The sequence below is a fragment of the Syngnathus acus genome, chromosome 22 (genome assembly GCF_901709675.1).
Source record: "Syngnathus acus chromosome 22, fSynAcu1.2, whole genome shotgun sequence".
Classification (NCBI taxonomy): domain Eukaryota; kingdom Metazoa; phylum Chordata; class Actinopteri; order Syngnathiformes; family Syngnathidae; genus Syngnathus; species Syngnathus acus.
In genome coordinates this window covers 10,186,112-10,204,799 of record NC_051106.1, presented here as the reverse complement: position 1 = coordinate 10,204,799, position 18,688 = coordinate 10,186,112, and the positions used below count along the sequence as shown (strand labels likewise).

General features: G+C 44.4%; 1 protein-coding gene across 2 annotated transcripts; it reads left to right on the top strand.

Moving 5' to 3' along the window:
* The first annotated feature begins 314 nt into the window (after nucleotides 1–314).
* sobpa (sine oculis binding protein homolog (Drosophila) a) lies at nucleotides 315–17,583 on the top strand. 2 transcript variants are annotated; one of them, XM_037240768.1, is made up of 8 exons: nucleotides 316–739; nucleotides 4,237–4,360; nucleotides 4,833–5,042; nucleotides 7,022–7,173; nucleotides 10,783–10,878; nucleotides 13,124–15,026; nucleotides 15,202–15,968; nucleotides 16,027–17,583. In XM_037240768.1, the coding sequence occupies exons 1-6, from the start codon at nucleotides 644–646 to the stop codon at nucleotides 15,023–15,025; spliced, it is 2,580 nt and encodes an 859-aa protein (XP_037096663.1). In that variant the 5' UTR covers nucleotides 316–643; the 3' UTR covers nucleotide 15,026; nucleotides 15,202–15,968; nucleotides 16,027–17,583. The 2 variants fall into 2 exon arrangements, with proteins under 2 accessions (XP_037096664.1, XP_037096663.1); XM_037240769.1 differs by lacking the exon at nucleotides 10,783–10,878 and having other exon boundaries at nucleotides 315–739.
* Nucleotides 17,584–18,688: the final 1,105 nt, after the last annotated feature.

Below are 18,688 nucleotides of genomic sequence, written 5' to 3'. Positions count from 1 at the left end.
TATTGTCTCTTTCCAATAAGCTGTGAGCGCACAACTTCCAGAGGCAATGTACAAAAAGGCAGTGAAAGTTGGATGTCACACTGCTGTCACTATAATGTGGACTGGATGGAGGGATGGATGGATGGATGGATGGATGGATGGGGGGCACCTGCTTGCCTCTTGCAGACTAGCCCCCGCCCTAAACGAATGAAGGCACTTGCACTGAACAGATGCGGCGACTGCACTGATTTGCGCTCCGTTGGAAAGTGAGAAGACATGCAGTCTACCTCTAATCATCAACACGTCATATAATGTTTCAGCATAGGCCCCTCCCCCTGTCTCCTTTCCTCCCCTCGCTCAACCTCTTCTTTGACTCTTGGACGCAGGCGGGCAGGCGGGCAGGCGGCACAACACTGGTGCTGGTGCGTGCACGGACCGCGGATGGGACGGGCGGAAGATGGCTGACTTAGCCCGGCACGGCAAGCCCTCGGTGGCATCACCAGCTCCAAACGGGCCGCTGAGAAGCTGCAAGACATCCGCCGTCTGGCAACAGTAAAGAGCTGCCTCTCGTTCCCACTCCTCACCTCCGACCCCCCCCCCCCCCCCCCCTCACCACCGCTCCTCCCCCAACCGCAAATATTGACAGAAGTATCGGTGAGAAAACATGGCAGAGATGGAAAAAGAGGGCAGACCTCCGGAAAATAAGAGAAGCCGAAAACCTGCGCACCCGGTGAAAAGGGGGATTAATGACGAGATGAAGGTAACGGATCTGCATGCTGTTTACGCGTGGAGTGCTTGTGAGGAGGAGCATGCGCGTGTTAAAACACCATTCTGGAAATGATGCACCCAAGTGGAATATTAACAAGTATGCAAGACTAACTTGAAGTGTGTTTGGATTTGTTTGTTTTATTCCCCAAGTCCTATTGTTTAAGTCGCGCATCCTGCCAGCACCATGCATGCATGCATCCATCCATCCATTCATCCATCCATCGGCGCGGCATCCTCATCCTTATACTGTCACTTATTATTTGAACGAGGTTGAACGCAAGACACCAAGAGTGTGTTTCTGTCGCTTTTGTGACACCATGCAGCCGCCCGTGTATCAATGCATCTTAAATAAACGGTTACTAGAAAATCCCGTGCGCCATGAAGGCACCTCGCGCCCCCACGACTATCATTACTATAAACGCTTCATGGAGAGCATCCAATGTGCATAATTAGTACTAATCAATGGGGGAATACTCGCCTCCTCGTGCTGCGTTTACGTGCTCATATCCGCCAAGTAAAGGCGCGTGCGTGCTGCCCGGCTGCCCAGAGGCGTGTGATCCAGATGTGCGTCTCTTGTCAGCTTTACGCGCTCGACAAGAACATAGAACCTTCCGTGCAAGGTTCGATGACAAAACACGTTTTCTCCATTCGTGGCTTTTGACCGGTTCTCAGTTGTGTTAATTGAGGGGAATAGAAAGTGCAGGCGACGTTTGACGGCAGATGTTCTGTGTGTCGCTTTGTCTCCCATCTCGGCATTGTTTGTACACATTTCGGCCAATCACGTTGCAAACACTCTTCGAGGTAGATATGTCGACGAGGGGTAATTGGGATATATATATTTTTATTATTTTTTTGGGGTGTTAGATTGTAAGGAAAAGCGATGGGTTGCTGGAGCTCAGTGAGACCTGAAATAAGCCTTTTTGTGCTTGGAGCCATTCAGTAGGAATTTAGAAGCATCCCTGTGCCACAGCTTCTGTAAAAATGAATTCACTCTTCTAAATTCTGATGTCGTGTGGATGTATTTTTATTCAATGTCATGCTTATTACTGGTGTATTTGTAAAATATTTTGTTTGGTGATGGAACATTAATATCTTTTTTCCCCAAATCGTTTCATTCATATCCTTAAAGTGGACTGTTCTACCAGTAACATATTTTTATGCCACTAGCATAATATAACATTTAGGCTACCTGTAAAAAGCCTCATTATAGTATGTCCAAATAGACACAGATGTCACAGTTTTGTTTTTTTTTTTACCCGCAGATGTGATATTATTAACATTGAATATAACTCATCCACTCCAAAATACAATTGCACAAACAAACATTTTCTATTTCATATGTGTACACGATTTCATCTTGAATATGTTTACCTAAAATTATAGGGGAGAAAAACACACACACACACACACACACATGCGCATACATGCACAAATACACAATGTTCCCTTGTGAGTACGCCCCTGGAAATCTTAACAGTCTGACAGTGTTTCCTTCATCTGGCTGCAACTTAATGTGGGCCATGGCAAAGTAAGCTCCGGTGAGTAATCACGGGGAAGACGGACGGACGGAGTGGGCACGGAGGGGAGAGGAAAGGGGAGAAAGGAATGTATGGAGCACGGGGCTGGCTAAGCTGTAAAAACTGTAACCTGAGCGTCTCCAGCGGCTCAGATGTCAAGGAAAGGAGAGGCAAATGAAAGCAGAGAGGGCCAGAGGAGAGAAAGTGGAAAAAGTGGACCAGTCATCCGTAAAAGGGAAAGTTTGGATGTGGATTTGGGAATTCTACCAGGGTCTTTGGAGTCCTCTTCTGGTTTCTAGCCACTGTCATCATTAGTGGAAGCCATCCTGGCTATTTTACAATGGAATAAAGAGGCTGCTGGAGTCTGCTGGATTTAGATTTTTTTTTGTTTTAATTTTTAATCTCTGCTGTAAAATATGTAGTTTGCATTACCATAGTTAGATAAAGAATAATACTCTTTTTTTTATTCTAAAAATTGAAAAAACGTCTGAAAGTTCTATTTGTTCATTTACTATGAGAAGAATCCCGGATGCTCAAGACACAGTTTGGCATAAAGTATTTTGACGATTGCAGAGTTTTTATCCTTTCTCCAGCACAACAGAGTTGACGTAAGATGTGATTGAAGTGTAAGAGCCACTTCACAAGTTTGATACAACAGCCTTGAGTTCTGTTGATTGATTGATTGATTGATTGATTTTTCATGCAAATTTGACAGTCCCGAATAACACATTAGTTGCTTAAGACACAAACCCAAATTAACATCCCACCAGAAAGGTCATTCAAAGTAACACCACCCATCCATCCATTCATCTGGTCCAAGTCAAATGCCAACCTCATGGTGGTGCTAGAGTAAAAGTGAAGGGATCACTCTTAGTCGAGTCTTGGATGGCAGCCCAGGCCAGGCCAGGCCAGGCCAGGCCAGGGCAGGGCAGGGCAGGGCAGGGCAGGGCAGGGCAGGGCAGGGCAGGGCAGGGCAGGGCAGGGATGAAGTTGACGTCACAAGATCAATATGAGATAACATTCCATCCTTGATTTCAAGGTATTTTAGTCTGGATTTGAGACAGCACCTTTTGTTTGAACCCATCCAATTTACCAAAGTATTGGAACATTTGACTGACAGCTGTTTTGTGTTGCCCAGATGTGTCCCTGCATTGAGGGAAGAAAAAAAAAAGCTCTGTTGACTTTGCTCAATTTCATTGTGTGCCACTAGTGGCTGCATGAAATATGACACTCCTGGATCTAGATTTTATAAGTAGGATATTATTATAGCCACTTAAAAGATATTTGGATCCAGCTGCATTTGATGCACTTGATGAAATAAATTCATCATTTTTTTCAGTTGATCACATGTCAGTCGGACCGGCCACTTGTTGCTTGGAGGAATTGGTGGAGCGCAATCGCATGTAGCCTATACTGCGCAGACGATACTAAAGCTGTCTGTCGGTGGCTGATGGCTGCTTCCTCTGTAGCCGCCCAAGTTTGTGCTTCCTTCTGCCGCCAAGCAGGATTAGATTGCACTCGTTCTAATCCTCCCACCTTTTCCAAGTTGTGGGTGACACGAGGGACAGCGGTGGCGTGAGACGTTTTCCTTCTCCTTCCCCCTGCATTGTTTTACGTTCAATGTGACTGCCAATCTTTTTGTTCAATGGGAAGAATTGATTTGATGCTGTGCTTGTGCACTTTCTTTGGCCTCAGCACTGATCAATGGCAGCTCTGAATAAGTACAAGAGTGATACCATTTCTCTATGGCCGCTGCTTTATCACAATTTGTGTGTATCTTTTTGTACATATTTGGCAAATGGGTAGTTGACATTGAATTGGTTGGGTTTAGAACTGCTTGCCTCATGTCACATCCAGCCACCGTTGTGCTATTTGATATCAATACAGATCAATAGGTACTGTCAGTAGATATTAACAATGCACTTAGTAACATTGCTCATCCAGCGTTGTTTGTTTGTTTGTATGTATGCAGAGCTTTGCAGAGAACACCATGAACGAGCTGCTGGGGTGGTACGGCTACGACAAGGTGGAGTTGAGAGACTCGGACAACTTGGATACCATCGGTCAAACGCCGCAGCACATCTCTGTCCTTAAAGGTGCAAGACACTGACATGGCAAGCATCAATACAAACGCATTAGAACAACATGAAATTGGGTGATAATCATCTGGAGCAGTGTAGTTAGCTAATAAGGTGAGAAAAACAAACCATGCAAACAAGACACATAACTACTTGGGTGTATGAAATGTGCAGATCAATTATGTTTTGTTTGTTTCAATTGTTGCTCTGACTAGTCAGTCAGAGGACGGAAACTATTGACGCCTCACCATTTGCACAATATTGGAAAATGATTTAAAACAATACACTGCAGTATTTTTTTTTCTCACTTTATTCACCAAGTTGCGTTCAAGGCCAAAGCACGCTGTCGCACAAGTACGCAATTTATTCATTCCGGCATTAATCTAACAAAAAACGTTGCCCCATAATTCAAATTTAAGGTTTGCTCTGTTGTGATGGATGGATGGATTGAGAGTGAGGTCAGCAGCATCTCATCACTTTGCCTTCACAGAAAATTTGTTGCCAAAAATTCCATCTTCAAGACCAAGCAGCAATGTGTCCCCGGATGGAGCCAACAGCTCACAGTGTCTGCCAAACTTCAGAAACGGAATCTCAGAACACCCCACCACATCGTCCACCTCTACAGCCAGCACCAAGGAACACGGCAACCAGCCCGTCACTGTCCCGGTCCTCCCCCCGCCACTCATCAAGCCACCAACAGGTAGCAACTTTTCACAGCGCACAAACACATGAGACATGATTGATAGGAAAACCCCCCAAAAAATGCAAAAAGTGAATGTAAAGAAAAACACATCCAGTTATTCCTTCATAAAAAAATATATGATTTCATTATAATTATGTCGAGTTATCCAGCTTCAGGGGCATCTGATTTTGGACGCAAGCTGGAGGCAATAACAATGGTGAAATGAACATTGAAACTTCCCACGGCAGGCAGCGAGGACAGGTGTCTAATGAGCTAGCTACCTGCTGTACACCTTGTTTTTCTCCACCTGCTCCAAGTGTCAATATTGCCCTCTCCAAGGAAATGTCCGCACATTCCGACCAGACAGCGGCATCATTATCTCTCGCGTCTGCTGATGCACAGGAGGTTGTTACGCCCTGCAGGAGGACGCTACGAGCCGCCTTGGCATCGCCGAAGAGGATTCCGCACTTGGGGGGGGGACAGATGGTGCGATGCCACTTAAAGGCCCGTAGCGAGCGGGCCAACACCCCACCCTCAACCCCCCACGCATGCGCTGAATTATTCATGTACCCCTGCAGAATCTGACAAAGGCGCTTTTGAAGTGCACCTTCTTCTCCATATATCAGGAAAGTCTGAATAATTGTGTAACTCCCTGTGTGCAGATATGCGTGGTTCGAGATGGCTTTTTTTTTTTTTTTTTTTTTTACGAGGTGCCAGGCAGCTGGGGAACGTTGAAAAACAATCCACCTTGGGTTGTGTCTTCTCCTGAAAAGGAAGATACTGTACTGCATTGTGAATCGACTTTTGCCCTCGCTCCACTGTAGCAATTACATAGTCAATCTTGTTTTTGTTCTATCTGTTTTATTATGAGCGGTGGGCATGATTGCTGAAATAGAACACATACGTATAAAAGACAGATAAAGGCTCTTAGTGTTAGATGCTGAACAGAGGAGGAATATCACTTCTGCACTCGGTGTCCATTGTCCTGTCTTAAGAGCCTGAGGGAGCGATTTTCTTAATTGCGAGTTAGTCTTTAACTTCAAATGGGAGGGCTCTGCAGGTGCATTAATCCCAACAAGAGGTGAAAATCCTAGCCGGCATGTGATGAGGGGGTCAGTGGGGGCGAGAGACTAATGGCTGTGCTTTTTTTTGTTTTTTTCTGGCTTCACACTCGCATAGTCATAATGTGAAAATTGGGAGAGTCTCAGCGCCTCTTCCCTTACTTCCCTTACCACAACAGCATCATCAGCGAGCGCTAAAAGCCTGCAGCTCATCACTGGTGACAGAGCCACCGTTTAACACCAAAGAGCCTTTTCAGAGTCGCTGAGGGTCTGTTCAAATGATGTCTTGTCCACACATTGTAGCAATGTACATTTTAATGAGGATATTTAGAAACATTTCCAGAGATTTCACTGGTGGATTCAGTAGGGATACTACCTGCACCATCCAAAACAAATCTTGAAATAAGCAGTTTGTTCGTTAAAATTCACATTTGATACTGTATATTTATACCTCTGCCAAGTCAAAGTGAGAGATAATATATCATTGTCATTTGATCATTAATAAGTTGGCGGAATTATCCAAAGTGATGATGGATAGACATGTCACCGAGGAGTGATGTATGAGCCCAAGGAAGATCACAACACATTATTGAGACAGAGCTCAACTCCGTCGTGCGGACTGAACAATCACGACCACGACAGCCAACGCAAAATAAATTGCCATTCGGGTAACGGTGGCACAAACCCACCTGGCTGTGTTCAATAATAATAATAAATAAATAAATGAAAATGAAAAGGAATACAAATAATTAAGACTGGAGTGGAGCAGAATTTCCCAGCAGAGTGCTTTTTTTTGGTTGTTTTCGTTTCATCCCCAAACTGTATCTGGTTGCTGTTTTACGACTTGTACCCCGAACACAAGTGTTACGCGAGATGTGATGCCGCTATTTATTAACATCTGTGACTAATAATCCCAACTGCATGCATTTTCAACAGATGACGATGTCACCAGCGTGCAGATCATGTGCGCCTGGTGCCAGAAGATCGGCGTCAAACGCTACTCTCTGAGCATGGGGAGTGAGCTGAAGAGTTTCTGCAGCGAGAAGTGCTTCGCAGCCTGCCGCAGAGCCTACTTCAAGAGGAACAAGGTAAAGAAATAGCGCCAAATCCTCAGCAGCATTTTTTAATAGAGGCTGTATGATCAACTGATTTGAAAATGAAACGCTGTTGTCAGAATAGGTCAGTTCATTGAAGGAGAAGTCAACCCCCACAAATGTTCTTCCTAATCAGATGTTATGTGCGGCTCAACTCGTCCAAACAAAGTGCAATGTGATGTTTCGATTGTGGGATATGAATTAAACGGGCAAAAATTCTCCTCTTTTGCCTGTTTTCTGAAGCTGAGCCGTGATTGCTTGTGGCAACGGTGATGTCATTTTCAGTCAACAGTAAGGAGCAATGGATTCAAATGGGTGAATTTAGCTGCTTAACTCATATTCCAGAAAGGCAATCTTCATCAGATTGCTGTGATTCGACCGGTGGAGCACATACAACATATGATTGTTAAACTGCTCATGAATATGAATATGAAAGCAGCGTTATGGGATTTTAAATGGTCATATCACATTCGGCAAAAGTGATAATGAGATAAACGCTTGTTGAATATTTTCCCATTTGTACAGTTGATGTGTTTGAGCAAATTTCTCCGTGTTGTGTTGACTTTTGAGAAACTTTGTTCACACTTCTCTGATAACAGTGAGCCAGCTGCGTACCGCATTTGAAAGCACATCTCTTGTTCACAAAATGTTCATCACTTTGTCACGTTTGCCTTGAATATAAAATGCATCATGTTAAAAGGATGCGGAAGGAACTCAAACCTGACTTTTACGATAAAACATCTGCAGGGGATGCTCCTGGTGCGTGTTAGCATTGATCCGTTTTTCTCGTTCTTTAAAAATCTCCTCTCTGTCTTGTACATACTAAAGCTGGGATATGTAAGGAGTTACACTGTGAGTATGCGTTGTACTGTGATTTTCTGTCCTGAAGTCGGTTATTCATCCAACACGATCACTTTCTCTCACTGGCGGAGCTAGAACAAGGGGGGGCCACGGGGTACACCCCCCTCCCGGCCTTAAAATAGTATATGCTAGGTAATGGACTTTTGGGCATTTTGCGATTTTCACTGGATTTCTTTCCCGTCTTTACCTCGTCACCCATAGACAACATTTTATTTATCTGCGTTTTGTGGAAAAAATGGGTCTGTCAAAAAATGTACAAAAATTCTGACCCCATTCCTGACATATTCTTGGCCTCCCTGTGCCCACCCCAGAAAAACCTCCTAGCTCCGCCAGTGCTTCCTCTATACCCCACCAGCACTGCAAGTAGTAATTGCGACAGCAAGGTTGTCCCTTTTTATTTCCCGTTGTTCATCGTCTGAATTTCATCATCGACCTGACTAATTGATCTTGTTTATTTAAATTTATCGCTGCACTTATTAGAAATGTTTTGACGAGATTTGACATTCTGCTGCCTACTGTACAGTGTGCTGTTTGAACCCTAAGAACTGATGTTATTTACGGCATCGAGCCTTAAATTCATTCCACCTTGCGAGAAAGATACTTTATCATACACCTGAAATAGCACAAAATCAAATAAATGATCAAATATACATAATATATGGGCACCCTTTGCTGTAAATATATATTGGGGGAAAAACTTTGGCAATGCCTCTGATTTTTTGCTTGCATCAGCATTTCAAATAATATCTATTTTGCTTACTAAAATATAAGCAAGGTTACAGGCGTGGTGGTGCAGGGTGGCCACTAACTAGCATTATTTTGCCTGAAAAAAAACATATTGGTCTTATTGGGCAAGTACAAGGCTATAGTATACATTGTAACAGTCTTTTAAAAAAACTTTCTGGGGATGATAAGGAGAGTTCATCTTTTTTTCTTTTTTTTTCTTGGGTTGTTGCTGTCATAGCACCAAGCTTTTTGTTCACACCACCAAATATTCCCCCCCTGGAGACCTCGACCCCCATTGACATCTCACCCCAGGAGCTCCCTCCTGGCATGAGGGTGCAGAATGCTGCTTCATGTCACATCCCCTCAAACACACATATTTGCTCCCTTCCACACCTCCCTCCCTCCCTTCGGCACGGCACGGCACGGCACGGCAAGGAAGCAGACTGAATGAGCTGAGTATGTGCTGTGTGTATGTGTGTGTGCGCGCTTGTGTGTGTCTACTGCGGTGGGGGGGACGCCTCGAGGCTTGCCTCTCACAGCTTCGGGGCATTGAGGGGAAGGTGATTATATTGTAGCTGCCAGCGATTGTCTTCAAATAAAGACCCAAGTGTGTCTCTCACTAACGACGCATTTGGATTATATCATTTCCTAAACTTGTTTGAGTAATGAAGCGGAAATGCAGCTGTAAAAAGTACCCGACTTGGAAATGTGCATCTGATTACACTTTATTTCTTTTTTTCTGATGTGCTGATGATGGAGAATGGATGTAAAGTGGCTTATTGTCCTGTCTTCTGCATCCATCTACGTATTCAGTTCCCACTCAGCGAGGGTGTGAATGCTGAGTGTGAATGGTTGTCTTTCTCCATATCTTGCCTCGTGGTTGCTTCATCAGTCTCGAGCGAAGATCGCCTTTGGCCCAAAGTCTTGAGTGAGCTTCGGTTTGGCATCATCACTGTGACGTATGCATCCATCTATCCATCCTTCAGCCCGTCTCTGTTTTGTCTGTCTTCGAGTGAACACCCCACGCCTCGTTCACAGTGCCAACACCTCATTAGTACAATATGCAAATAAAGTGGCGCGGGGCCAGAGGGTCAGAGCACAAATTGGAATAATAGTGTGTGTGTGTGTGTGTATGCGTGTGTGTGTGTATGACTGTGCGTGAATGGAAGCAAACACAGCGATTGCCCCATGTCCGTGCATTCACGCACTCATTCATTTGACCCTCCATTTGTTTTAAATCCGTCTGCCATCTTTTTAACAATGTAAAATGGGCTGAAGAATTTTTCCAGATCTTGTATCCTTCAAAATGGAAAAAAAGAAAATGTCTCAATGTGTTTGACATCACCCAGTAGTGCCTAAGAAGTGCCTATTGCAGTTGCGCAAACGGAATGACGTACCTAAGGGCATTATTGTTTGCCAGATATTTCTTTTCAGTGTTTTTTTTTTTTTTTTTTGGATGATTATTTTAATGAACATCTTGGCGCTATGGAGGAGGAGAAAATGCTGACTTCCATTTTTTAAAACATGTTTTGGTCAATATTGTGTCTTTACTATAAATATTAGCGTGAACTTGTAAATGGGACTCTGTGAATATGAAACGATTCCATAAATTAGCATGAACGAAAAGGCCTTTTAGCGATGGCTTTTGCTTTGTGCGCAGTCCCGTAGCGAGGCGGCGCTGAAGCACAAACCTGAATTAAGTGGAAAATTATTCCGATGAAAGAGACTTTCATAGATTTGGTATCATTTACATTTTATTATCACCACCTTTTCTTTTTTCTTTGGCCTTGGACAAATGAGCATTTGAAGGCACACTCACTGCTCGCCAATGCATGAAGGAAGACTCCCTTCCAGTCACCACCACTTTAGTTTCAAATACTTTGGATTGGTTGACTCTCAAACCAAAAGTATTTCCTCACCATTTGTGTTCCTCATTTGTTTTCCATCCTTAAGTTTCCTTGTTGCCTCTGTTCATTTTGTCCATCCATAAAAAGCAGCCATTATTTCTCCCCCCAGGCGAGAGACGACGATGGCCTCGGTGGGAAATTACTCCAGCACAGCTTTACTCAGGACTCGCCCAGGCTTGTCTTCAAGACAAACAGCGATGTGCTTGTAAGGACCCTAACCAGCTTGTTGTTTTCATGATGTTCTTTCTGTATTAGCCCAGGAGCATTTTGCAAGACTAATATTGCAAAGGACCAGATCAAAGTTGACGATAGATCCTCCAGCCACTAAGATTGGCTTTGAGTTGGAAGACATTTGCGTTTACACGCAAGCTAACGTGTCACATTAAACCAAATGACGGAGCTTCAAGACCATTTGAACATTAATTGGGAAATTGTCCTTGACATCTTATATTACATTTCCGTACTGTTTTGAATTTGAATGTACATGACTTGAAACCACTTTGTCTGTTCCATGGGTCCCCAAATCTTTTCCTCAATCAGTTGTACTAAGTTCATTTTGTTTTCACTTGTCAATCACTTCACTGGTTCTTTGATGTCAAACAAGATCTTTTCGGTTGCACGACCTGACATGTTTCTGCAACGTGTCAGGTCGTGCAACCGAAAAGATCTTGTTTGACATCAAAGAAGCAGTGAAGTGATTTGGAATCAGGTGCACGTTGGCTGTCGGGAATTTGAAAATGTCCATTTGGGTGAAACCACCTGAACGGACCAAAAGGCCCACCCCGAGCCCTCCCTGTGAAATAGCGATCATATGTCACTTCTCAAATAAACGCTCACATCCAGTCTCGGATCGCTGGACTCTTCGGGGTCACTAACAAAGTCATTAGGTTAGATGCTACTATCCGGACGAAGCCTGGCTAATGTGAGCGATTGGCGAATGGCATCTTAATTGCTGTCGTGCAAATGGTTCAAGTGCGCCACCAATGTCTGGTTCTTGGCCACGGTGGAAATAAATGACCATAATTAAATTCAACTGCAAACATCTGTGTGCAGGATGTGTAGAGCACAACTCCATTAGCGTAATGTTTCACTCACAGCGCACAGTCAGATAAGTGCTCTCCATCTGTACTTGTGACTCAAGAAACATTTTAACACATTTATAATTCACATTTCTTAGACTTAACATTTAATTCAAAGATGGCCCCTGTGACTTTGACTTACTCGTGACTCATTATGTTAACTTGGAATAAATTGCAATTTTGTAGCATTTATAGTCTGGCAGTTTTTGCCCGAGTTAGGTAACCTTGCCTGCCCGCAAGCGGAATTCTCGCAGTATTTGTGAGTTCACAAAAATTCCTGAGGCTTACTCAAAGTTAAAAAAAAAAGAAAAAGCATGGATCTCACAATGCTGATTTTGCTTCCATGGTTTGGTTAAAAAGGTGTTTAAAAGGCAGTCGTTGGTGCTTTAGTTGGAATCAACAAAGGAAGCAAACAAATGGCATGGCGTGCTTGGATGCCTTTTCTGTGTCGCTGGAACACATTATCCAGTAAATGATGAGCAATTGAGAAGACAGAGCAGGTGCCATTCTTTCTCTCTCGTCTCTTTGCTGCTGCTGCTGCTGCTGCTGCCGCTGCTGCTGCCGCTGCCAAAGAGGATTAGGCCAGATAAAGTAATGTTGCAATGCCGCCCGCGGGGCTACAATAGTTTTTCCAGCTTCCTCCTGCTTATTAACATTCAGTACCCAGGGATCTTAAGGATGCGTGTGATGGATGGTTGTCGTTGAGGGCTCTGACAACTGATTAATGCCTTAATTATCTCCAGCAAGGACCCGCCACTCCTCCCCGAGCTGACAGAGTGAGCTGTGTGTGGCCTAACAAGTAAGACTGTGTTTAGGTCTCGCCCACTGCTATCTACTCTACCAGGGTCACATTCATTCTCTTCCTCAAGAAAAATGGGCTTTGATTTTTTTTTTTTTTTTTTTTTTCCCCTCCACACCCGACCAAATGAAACCCCTTGCACAATCTAGTGCAGGGCTGTCCCGAAGTGCCACCGTTTTGCCACGTCTCCCTGCTGCTGATTCAAATGATCAAGATTGTCGTCAAGTTTCTTCAGAGCGTGCCGACGAGCTGATCGGTTTTGGTTTAGGCAGACAGACGTTTTCTCATCTGTGCTTACCCCAAATGAGGACATTGTTAAGATGTGCATATCACACACGCACACACACACATGCACACACTGTTTGTACACAAGCAAGACAAATCGCTGGCAGCACACAAGCCTGAAGATTCCTCAAATGAAGTGTTTTGAATTTAAGCTTCCTTTATTTGACGTGCGTCTCCAGCTGCTGTCTTTTCTTAACGCTTTTCTTAACGCTACTAAATTCAATTGAGAAAGTCTTTTGAAAGCTGGGTGACTTACAGAGTGTGTGTAATATGTGTTTATGTTACAGGTATGTGACTGGTGCAAGCATATCCGCCACACTAAGGAGTATCTCGACTTTGGGGCTGGTGAACGACGGCTGCAGTTCTGCAGTGCCAAATGCCTGAACCAATATAAGATGGACATTTTTTATAAGGAGACCCAAGCAGCGTTGCCTGGAGCTCTCTGTAACCCTCAAGGCGAGGCTCAGGCAGAGTGCGGCGGAGGCGGCGGCGGCGGCGGCGGCGTGCGGCTGCTCACTCCCGAATCCTGGGGAACACATTTATCGGACATTCGTCGGAAAGCTCCCTCACCCGGAGGGCCCGCCAACTCTTTGGCTCCTTGCACTTCATCTGCCACGTCCTCCTCGGATGCGATTTGCTCTCCATCCTCCTCTTCTGCCAAGATCCCCGCACCTCGAAGCCACGAGAGCCCAGCGCCCCCGCCCCCTCCTATGCCGACTTTCGGGGTCCCTCCGGGGAGTCCTCCGATGGTGATGACTCCCCGCGGGCCGATGCCTTTGCCTCTGTTTATGGAACATCAGATGATGCAGCAAATCCGGCCGCCATTTCTCCGTCCGTCCGTCCACCCGGGTGGAGCCAACAGTCCCCTGTCAAACCCCATCATTCCTGGTATAGGTCCCCCACCTCCATCCAGGACTCTCGGTCCTGCCTCGAGCCCCATGCACAGACCCATGATGTCCCCTCATGTCCATCTCTCATCCAGCAATCCCAATCCTGGCATCATCCCCCCGCATCCCGGTCTCCACATGCCGGGATTTGCCCCTTACCCCTCGGTCAACATGCTGCCCAATGGACCCTTTCCTATGCCGCCAATGATGAATTACGGCATGCCGTCCTTAGCCCCATTAGTACCGCCACCGACCCTTTTGGTCCCTTACCCTGTCATTGTACCTCTTCCAGTGCCCGTTCCCATTCCAATTCCAATCCCTTTCAACCCCAAATCTTCCAGGAACCAAGCAGAAGACGCTGAGCCTCTCTCCAGTGCGCCTTTGTCTTCAGACAATTCAGCAAGCGGGCTGTCAAAGTCTTCTGGAGAAGAGAGAGGCCAAGAAAGAGAAGATCCCGATGGTGTAGAGTGTCTCTCTCCTGGATGTTCAGATAGAAACAGGTCATTCGTCTCCAACAAGACTGTGAAGGTAGAAGATAATATGAGAAAGCTATGCTCAACTCTTGACACTGGACAAACGGAAGGCGTTATCGATCTAACAGTAAGCCAGAAATCGTGCCAACAGCACGTTATTCCGAAGATTCTGCCTAAGGTTCACGTCAAAGTAGAGGCGGAGTTTGAGGATGTCGGGCTGGAAAGGGAAGTCAATGGCTGTCGTGATCTTGACGCATTACAACAAGCCCACGCAAATACTGAGCTGTTTGTAGCCACCAGTTTGCAAACATCAGATTCGCCCTCGGGCAGAAATAGCTCTCATCTGGAAAGCGACGTTAGCCTATCACCTGCTCCCAGCACGCCAAGAACCCAAGCCCACCCTCAAACCAACCCCGCTGCCATCGTCAACGGTTCACGTCATACTCCCAATTTGAACTGGGACAGAACAGGAGACCGTCTCACGTCGGAGGCTGACGTAGGGGAGCACGCGGCAAATGGCGAGTTGGAACGAGAAGCCCTCAAAGAAAACAATTGTTCCGAGCGCGGCTCATCGCAAGAGCAGACGGTAGAGGCCACGGAGGGCAAAGCCGACCCTGACTCCAACTTGGAGGAGGGTGAACGCGCTTACACCCTGCCACTGCTATCTACCGGGGCTTGCGTGGTGATCCAGCCTGTGGCAAAGCCCGGCACTGAGAAGACAGCCATCCTTTCCTGTTCCATCAGTGCGCCATTATCAGCTGCCGGAAGCCCTGAGCTGGAGCCCCCCATGAAGAGGAGGTGTCTGCGAATCCGCAATCAAAACAAATAAGGTTGCTGCTCCGCCCGCCATTTGTATTGTATGCAGCTGTGTGAGTGGAAGAGAGAATGTTTGGATTGTGCTTTTACTATTTCTTTACAATTGAAGTTATAAACAAGGCTCTGTGTGAATGTGAAGTGTGGGCTTCCTTTCTTTGCTGACTTTTTCCCTCCTCCTGTGTTTGACAGATGGATACTCTAAGGACCACTGTGCCATCCATCCATGCATCCATGCATCCATGCATCCATCCATCCCTCCATTCATCCCTCCCTCCCTCCCCTCCCTCCCTCCCTCCCTCCCTCCCTCCCTCCCTCCATCCATCCATGTCACAACACACACATTCACGCACGCACGCACGTGTCCTTGCGATCATCCAAAGTACCAGCATTTAGACTTCTTCAAATGGATAACATTTGCATGTCATAGAAAAGATGACAGCACAGCGCTGCTCTTGGTTTGTGTCATTGATGCCATCATGGGAAGTCTGGGGGACAGCAAATCACACTGCACAACAGGCCCATCCACCTACAGTAACTTCTCTGGCTTTTCTATTCCCTCCAGACTGCAGCACGCTCTGCAAAGCTGTTTGGAAGTTTGTCATTGTTTTATAGAGCCCTGCACTGTTGTCTAATTGGAGTCCCACAAGACATATCTTGAAATCATTGCTGCAGTGTGTTACTGTCGCTTCACCCAGTTCTCTCTCTTTGGCCTTATTATATGACAAGCAGAAAAGTGCACTTGGCAACCAAACGCTCTGTTTTCCGCATTTTGATGGGAGGAGCCGCAAACATCATCCTTACGGTCGACGGATAACCATATGTGAATATTAACCACATCACGATGTTGTGCAGCCTCAGTATTTCTTGGTGGATTCCATTTGGTTTATCTTAAACCTCACAGAATTCAATTCACTGAATGATATTTTAAAAAAGAAAAGAAAAGCAGGCCCTTTTTTGTTTGATAGCATGGCAGCCTGTCACGGGAAATGACACTTTTCTATAATACATTAGCAGTGCTGTTACTGTCACAGGCCATTTTGATGCTCTGAATTGAGACAGGACTGAGTGAAGCCAGCATTTACGTAAATATTATGGACAAGAATAATCAAACACCAGGCAATCTGAAATGTTTGCTTCACGTTTGTAATTGAATTTCCTTTTTTTTGCCAGATTTGTTCATGTATGTATAATATCCAATTCAAGAACTAGGACCATCCATAATCACGTGTTGAGTTGAAATCATGTTTTATCACTTGTGGTGTGTTCAAACCATCACCTTGCTAAATGGATTCATCTGAGTTGCCAAAATTTGCAAGCACTTAGCGTCAAATGAATTGCCCGCTCCATGGGACATTACTTATCAGCTTTTTTCTTTCTAACTGTCGTGTTGAGACTTTTGTATGTCCAGTATTTGGTTATTCCTGGAAAAGCTCATCACTACTATGCATCCTCATCCAGTAAATGGCTGTAAAGTTCATTTTGTGTGTGGGATGTGAGGGGGAGGTAGGTGCAAGCAGCAGCAGCAGCAGCAGCAGTAGCGGCGGCAGCGGCGGAGATTGCAGAGTGCAATCATCTGCTGCCTATTAGTCATGCATTTAGCTGCACGTAGTTGCTTGCCAAGGCCTTGTTTTGCTGTCACTTGAAGCATTTCCTTTCACTTCTCTCTAATCAATGTCAATGCCAGTCATTCTGGAGCTGCCCTTATCAACTTGTTGCTTTCTCTGCATTCTTCTAAACACCGCCTGCCACCTTTATGACATTTCATCAGAGGAGAGATTGAATGGTTTCTTTCAATCATGTTAATAACTCGGGCTTTCAAATGCTTTTCGTCACTGTCCATCGTGATTTTTAATTTTTTCATCCAATTCTAATCTTTCATTCTTTGTTGGTTCATTGAATGGTTTTGAGGGTCAGCTTTCAAAAGCATACACAGTGTACAGCGTAAGCAAAAAGTGAAAGGCCGTGGGACATTCCAAGAGCAAGAGGAAAAGACAAATAGCAAAGGTGTTCTTGCATTGATCCATGTTTGTCCTGTCAGCATCAGGATGGAATAATGAATGACACAATATTTACTTTAATCACAGAATGGACCTTTCCGGTAAAGACACCCTCAGGGCATTATCATCTCCAAACATGAGTAGGTAAACAAAAATTGTGAAACCACCAAGGTTGACTCACAGTCCTTTTCGAGAACGCTAGTTGACTTACGATTTGTACGTGCAATATTCGGAATACATTTGACAAATGATTCCCACCATCAAACTCTTGCTATCATAAGCCTTTCATTTTTAGCTGTATTCTAGTGGAGCTGAGCATTCATGGAAATCATTTGTGTACTCTAAAAGTGCAACTACACGATGCTCTCCGCATTTCCAACTTTTGCGCTAAGCGACGATATCAAAGTGTCATTGTTACATGGAAATTCCGCTTCACCCAATCAGTTTTTGTGATGGCCAATAAAACAAATATTATCCATCATACAAATCTGTTAGATGATAGACTGCAGGCCGGTTCCATCGCTATGAATTATGCAACGACAACCGACCCTAAAAGTGACAAAAAATTAAAAAAGAGAAGTTGCCTTATGTCTTGCTTGAATAATCTCGACAATGATGCTTATATTCTGAAGAAGTCTCTCGCTCTCTTTCTTTGTACTCAATGAAATTTACCAGAAACAACTTTTTCTCTTGTGTCAATGTATAGCTGATCAGGGGTTTTTTTCTTCTTCTTCTTGTAACTTGTGTGAATTGTCACACTCTTGCTCTCAACAAAACATTCTTGTTACCGACCATCTGAATTACCTTGTGGTGAACTGTCAATCTTTTTGTGTACATTTAAGATTATTATTTATTGTTGACATGTTTTGCATTTGCAAATGACAAAACAGTGACTAGGGTGTGACCTGAACATTCTCTTTCCATGTAATTGCCTGGAGAGCAATTCAATTATTTTGTAATTATTAAAATGGAAGAAACAATATGAGGAGATCTTTTTATTATGTGGCCAACATTAGTTTTTTTTTGTGTTGTAACAGTATTTGTTAATGAATTGCTTATGAAGAAAAAGAAATAAAAGGCACACAGCTCTGTTTCAGATTGGTCATGTCTCTACAAATGCACAATCCCGACACATTAGAATACCAGTTAGTGACTATAAATTGTCCTTGTTTATAACGTGGATAAATGTACTGTTTTATTGCAGGATACAATGTAAATAACAGAGCTTGATACATTCCAGATTTTTTGATATTTTATCTTTGGCCTCCATCACGAGATACAGCCTGATATAGTAAACAAAATCAAAATGTAAACCAAGATATAAATGAATGAAGTCGAGTCAGGAAGTTTTTTTTTTTTAGAACTAAATATACCATTTTATTTGTAAAGGGAAGAATCGTTGACTAGTGTGTGTGTGTGTGTGTGTGTGTGTGTGTGTGCGTGTGTGTGTATGGGGGGGGTCCTTGTTCAAGGTCACGGTGCTGCAGCAAACAAAATCCAGGTTTAGCAGTATTTTAGCGCCATCGTGTGGCTTCTGTAAGGATACAGCGCAGCACAATTCTGAACTGAAATACCTCTGCAAATATTTAAAGTTAAAGTTAAAGTCCCAATGATCGTCACACACACATTTGACAAAGAGAACAAAAATGTGCAGAGGCCACAGTCCTAATATGTAGCCT

Bases quoted from the DNA above. Each gene is read 5' to 3' on its own strand.
- sobpa (XM_037240768.1), top strand. From the start codon at position 644: ATGGCAGAGATGGAAAAAGAGGGCAGACCTCCGGAAAATAAGAGAAGC. The intron at 740-4,236 runs GTAACGGATCTG...GTATGTATGCAG, and splicing joins GGATTAATGACGAGATGAAG to AGCTTTGCAGAGAACACCAT. The intron at 5,043-7,021 runs GTAGCAACTTTT...CATTTTCAACAG, and splicing joins ACTCATCAAGCCACCAACAG to ATGACGATGTCACCAGCGTG.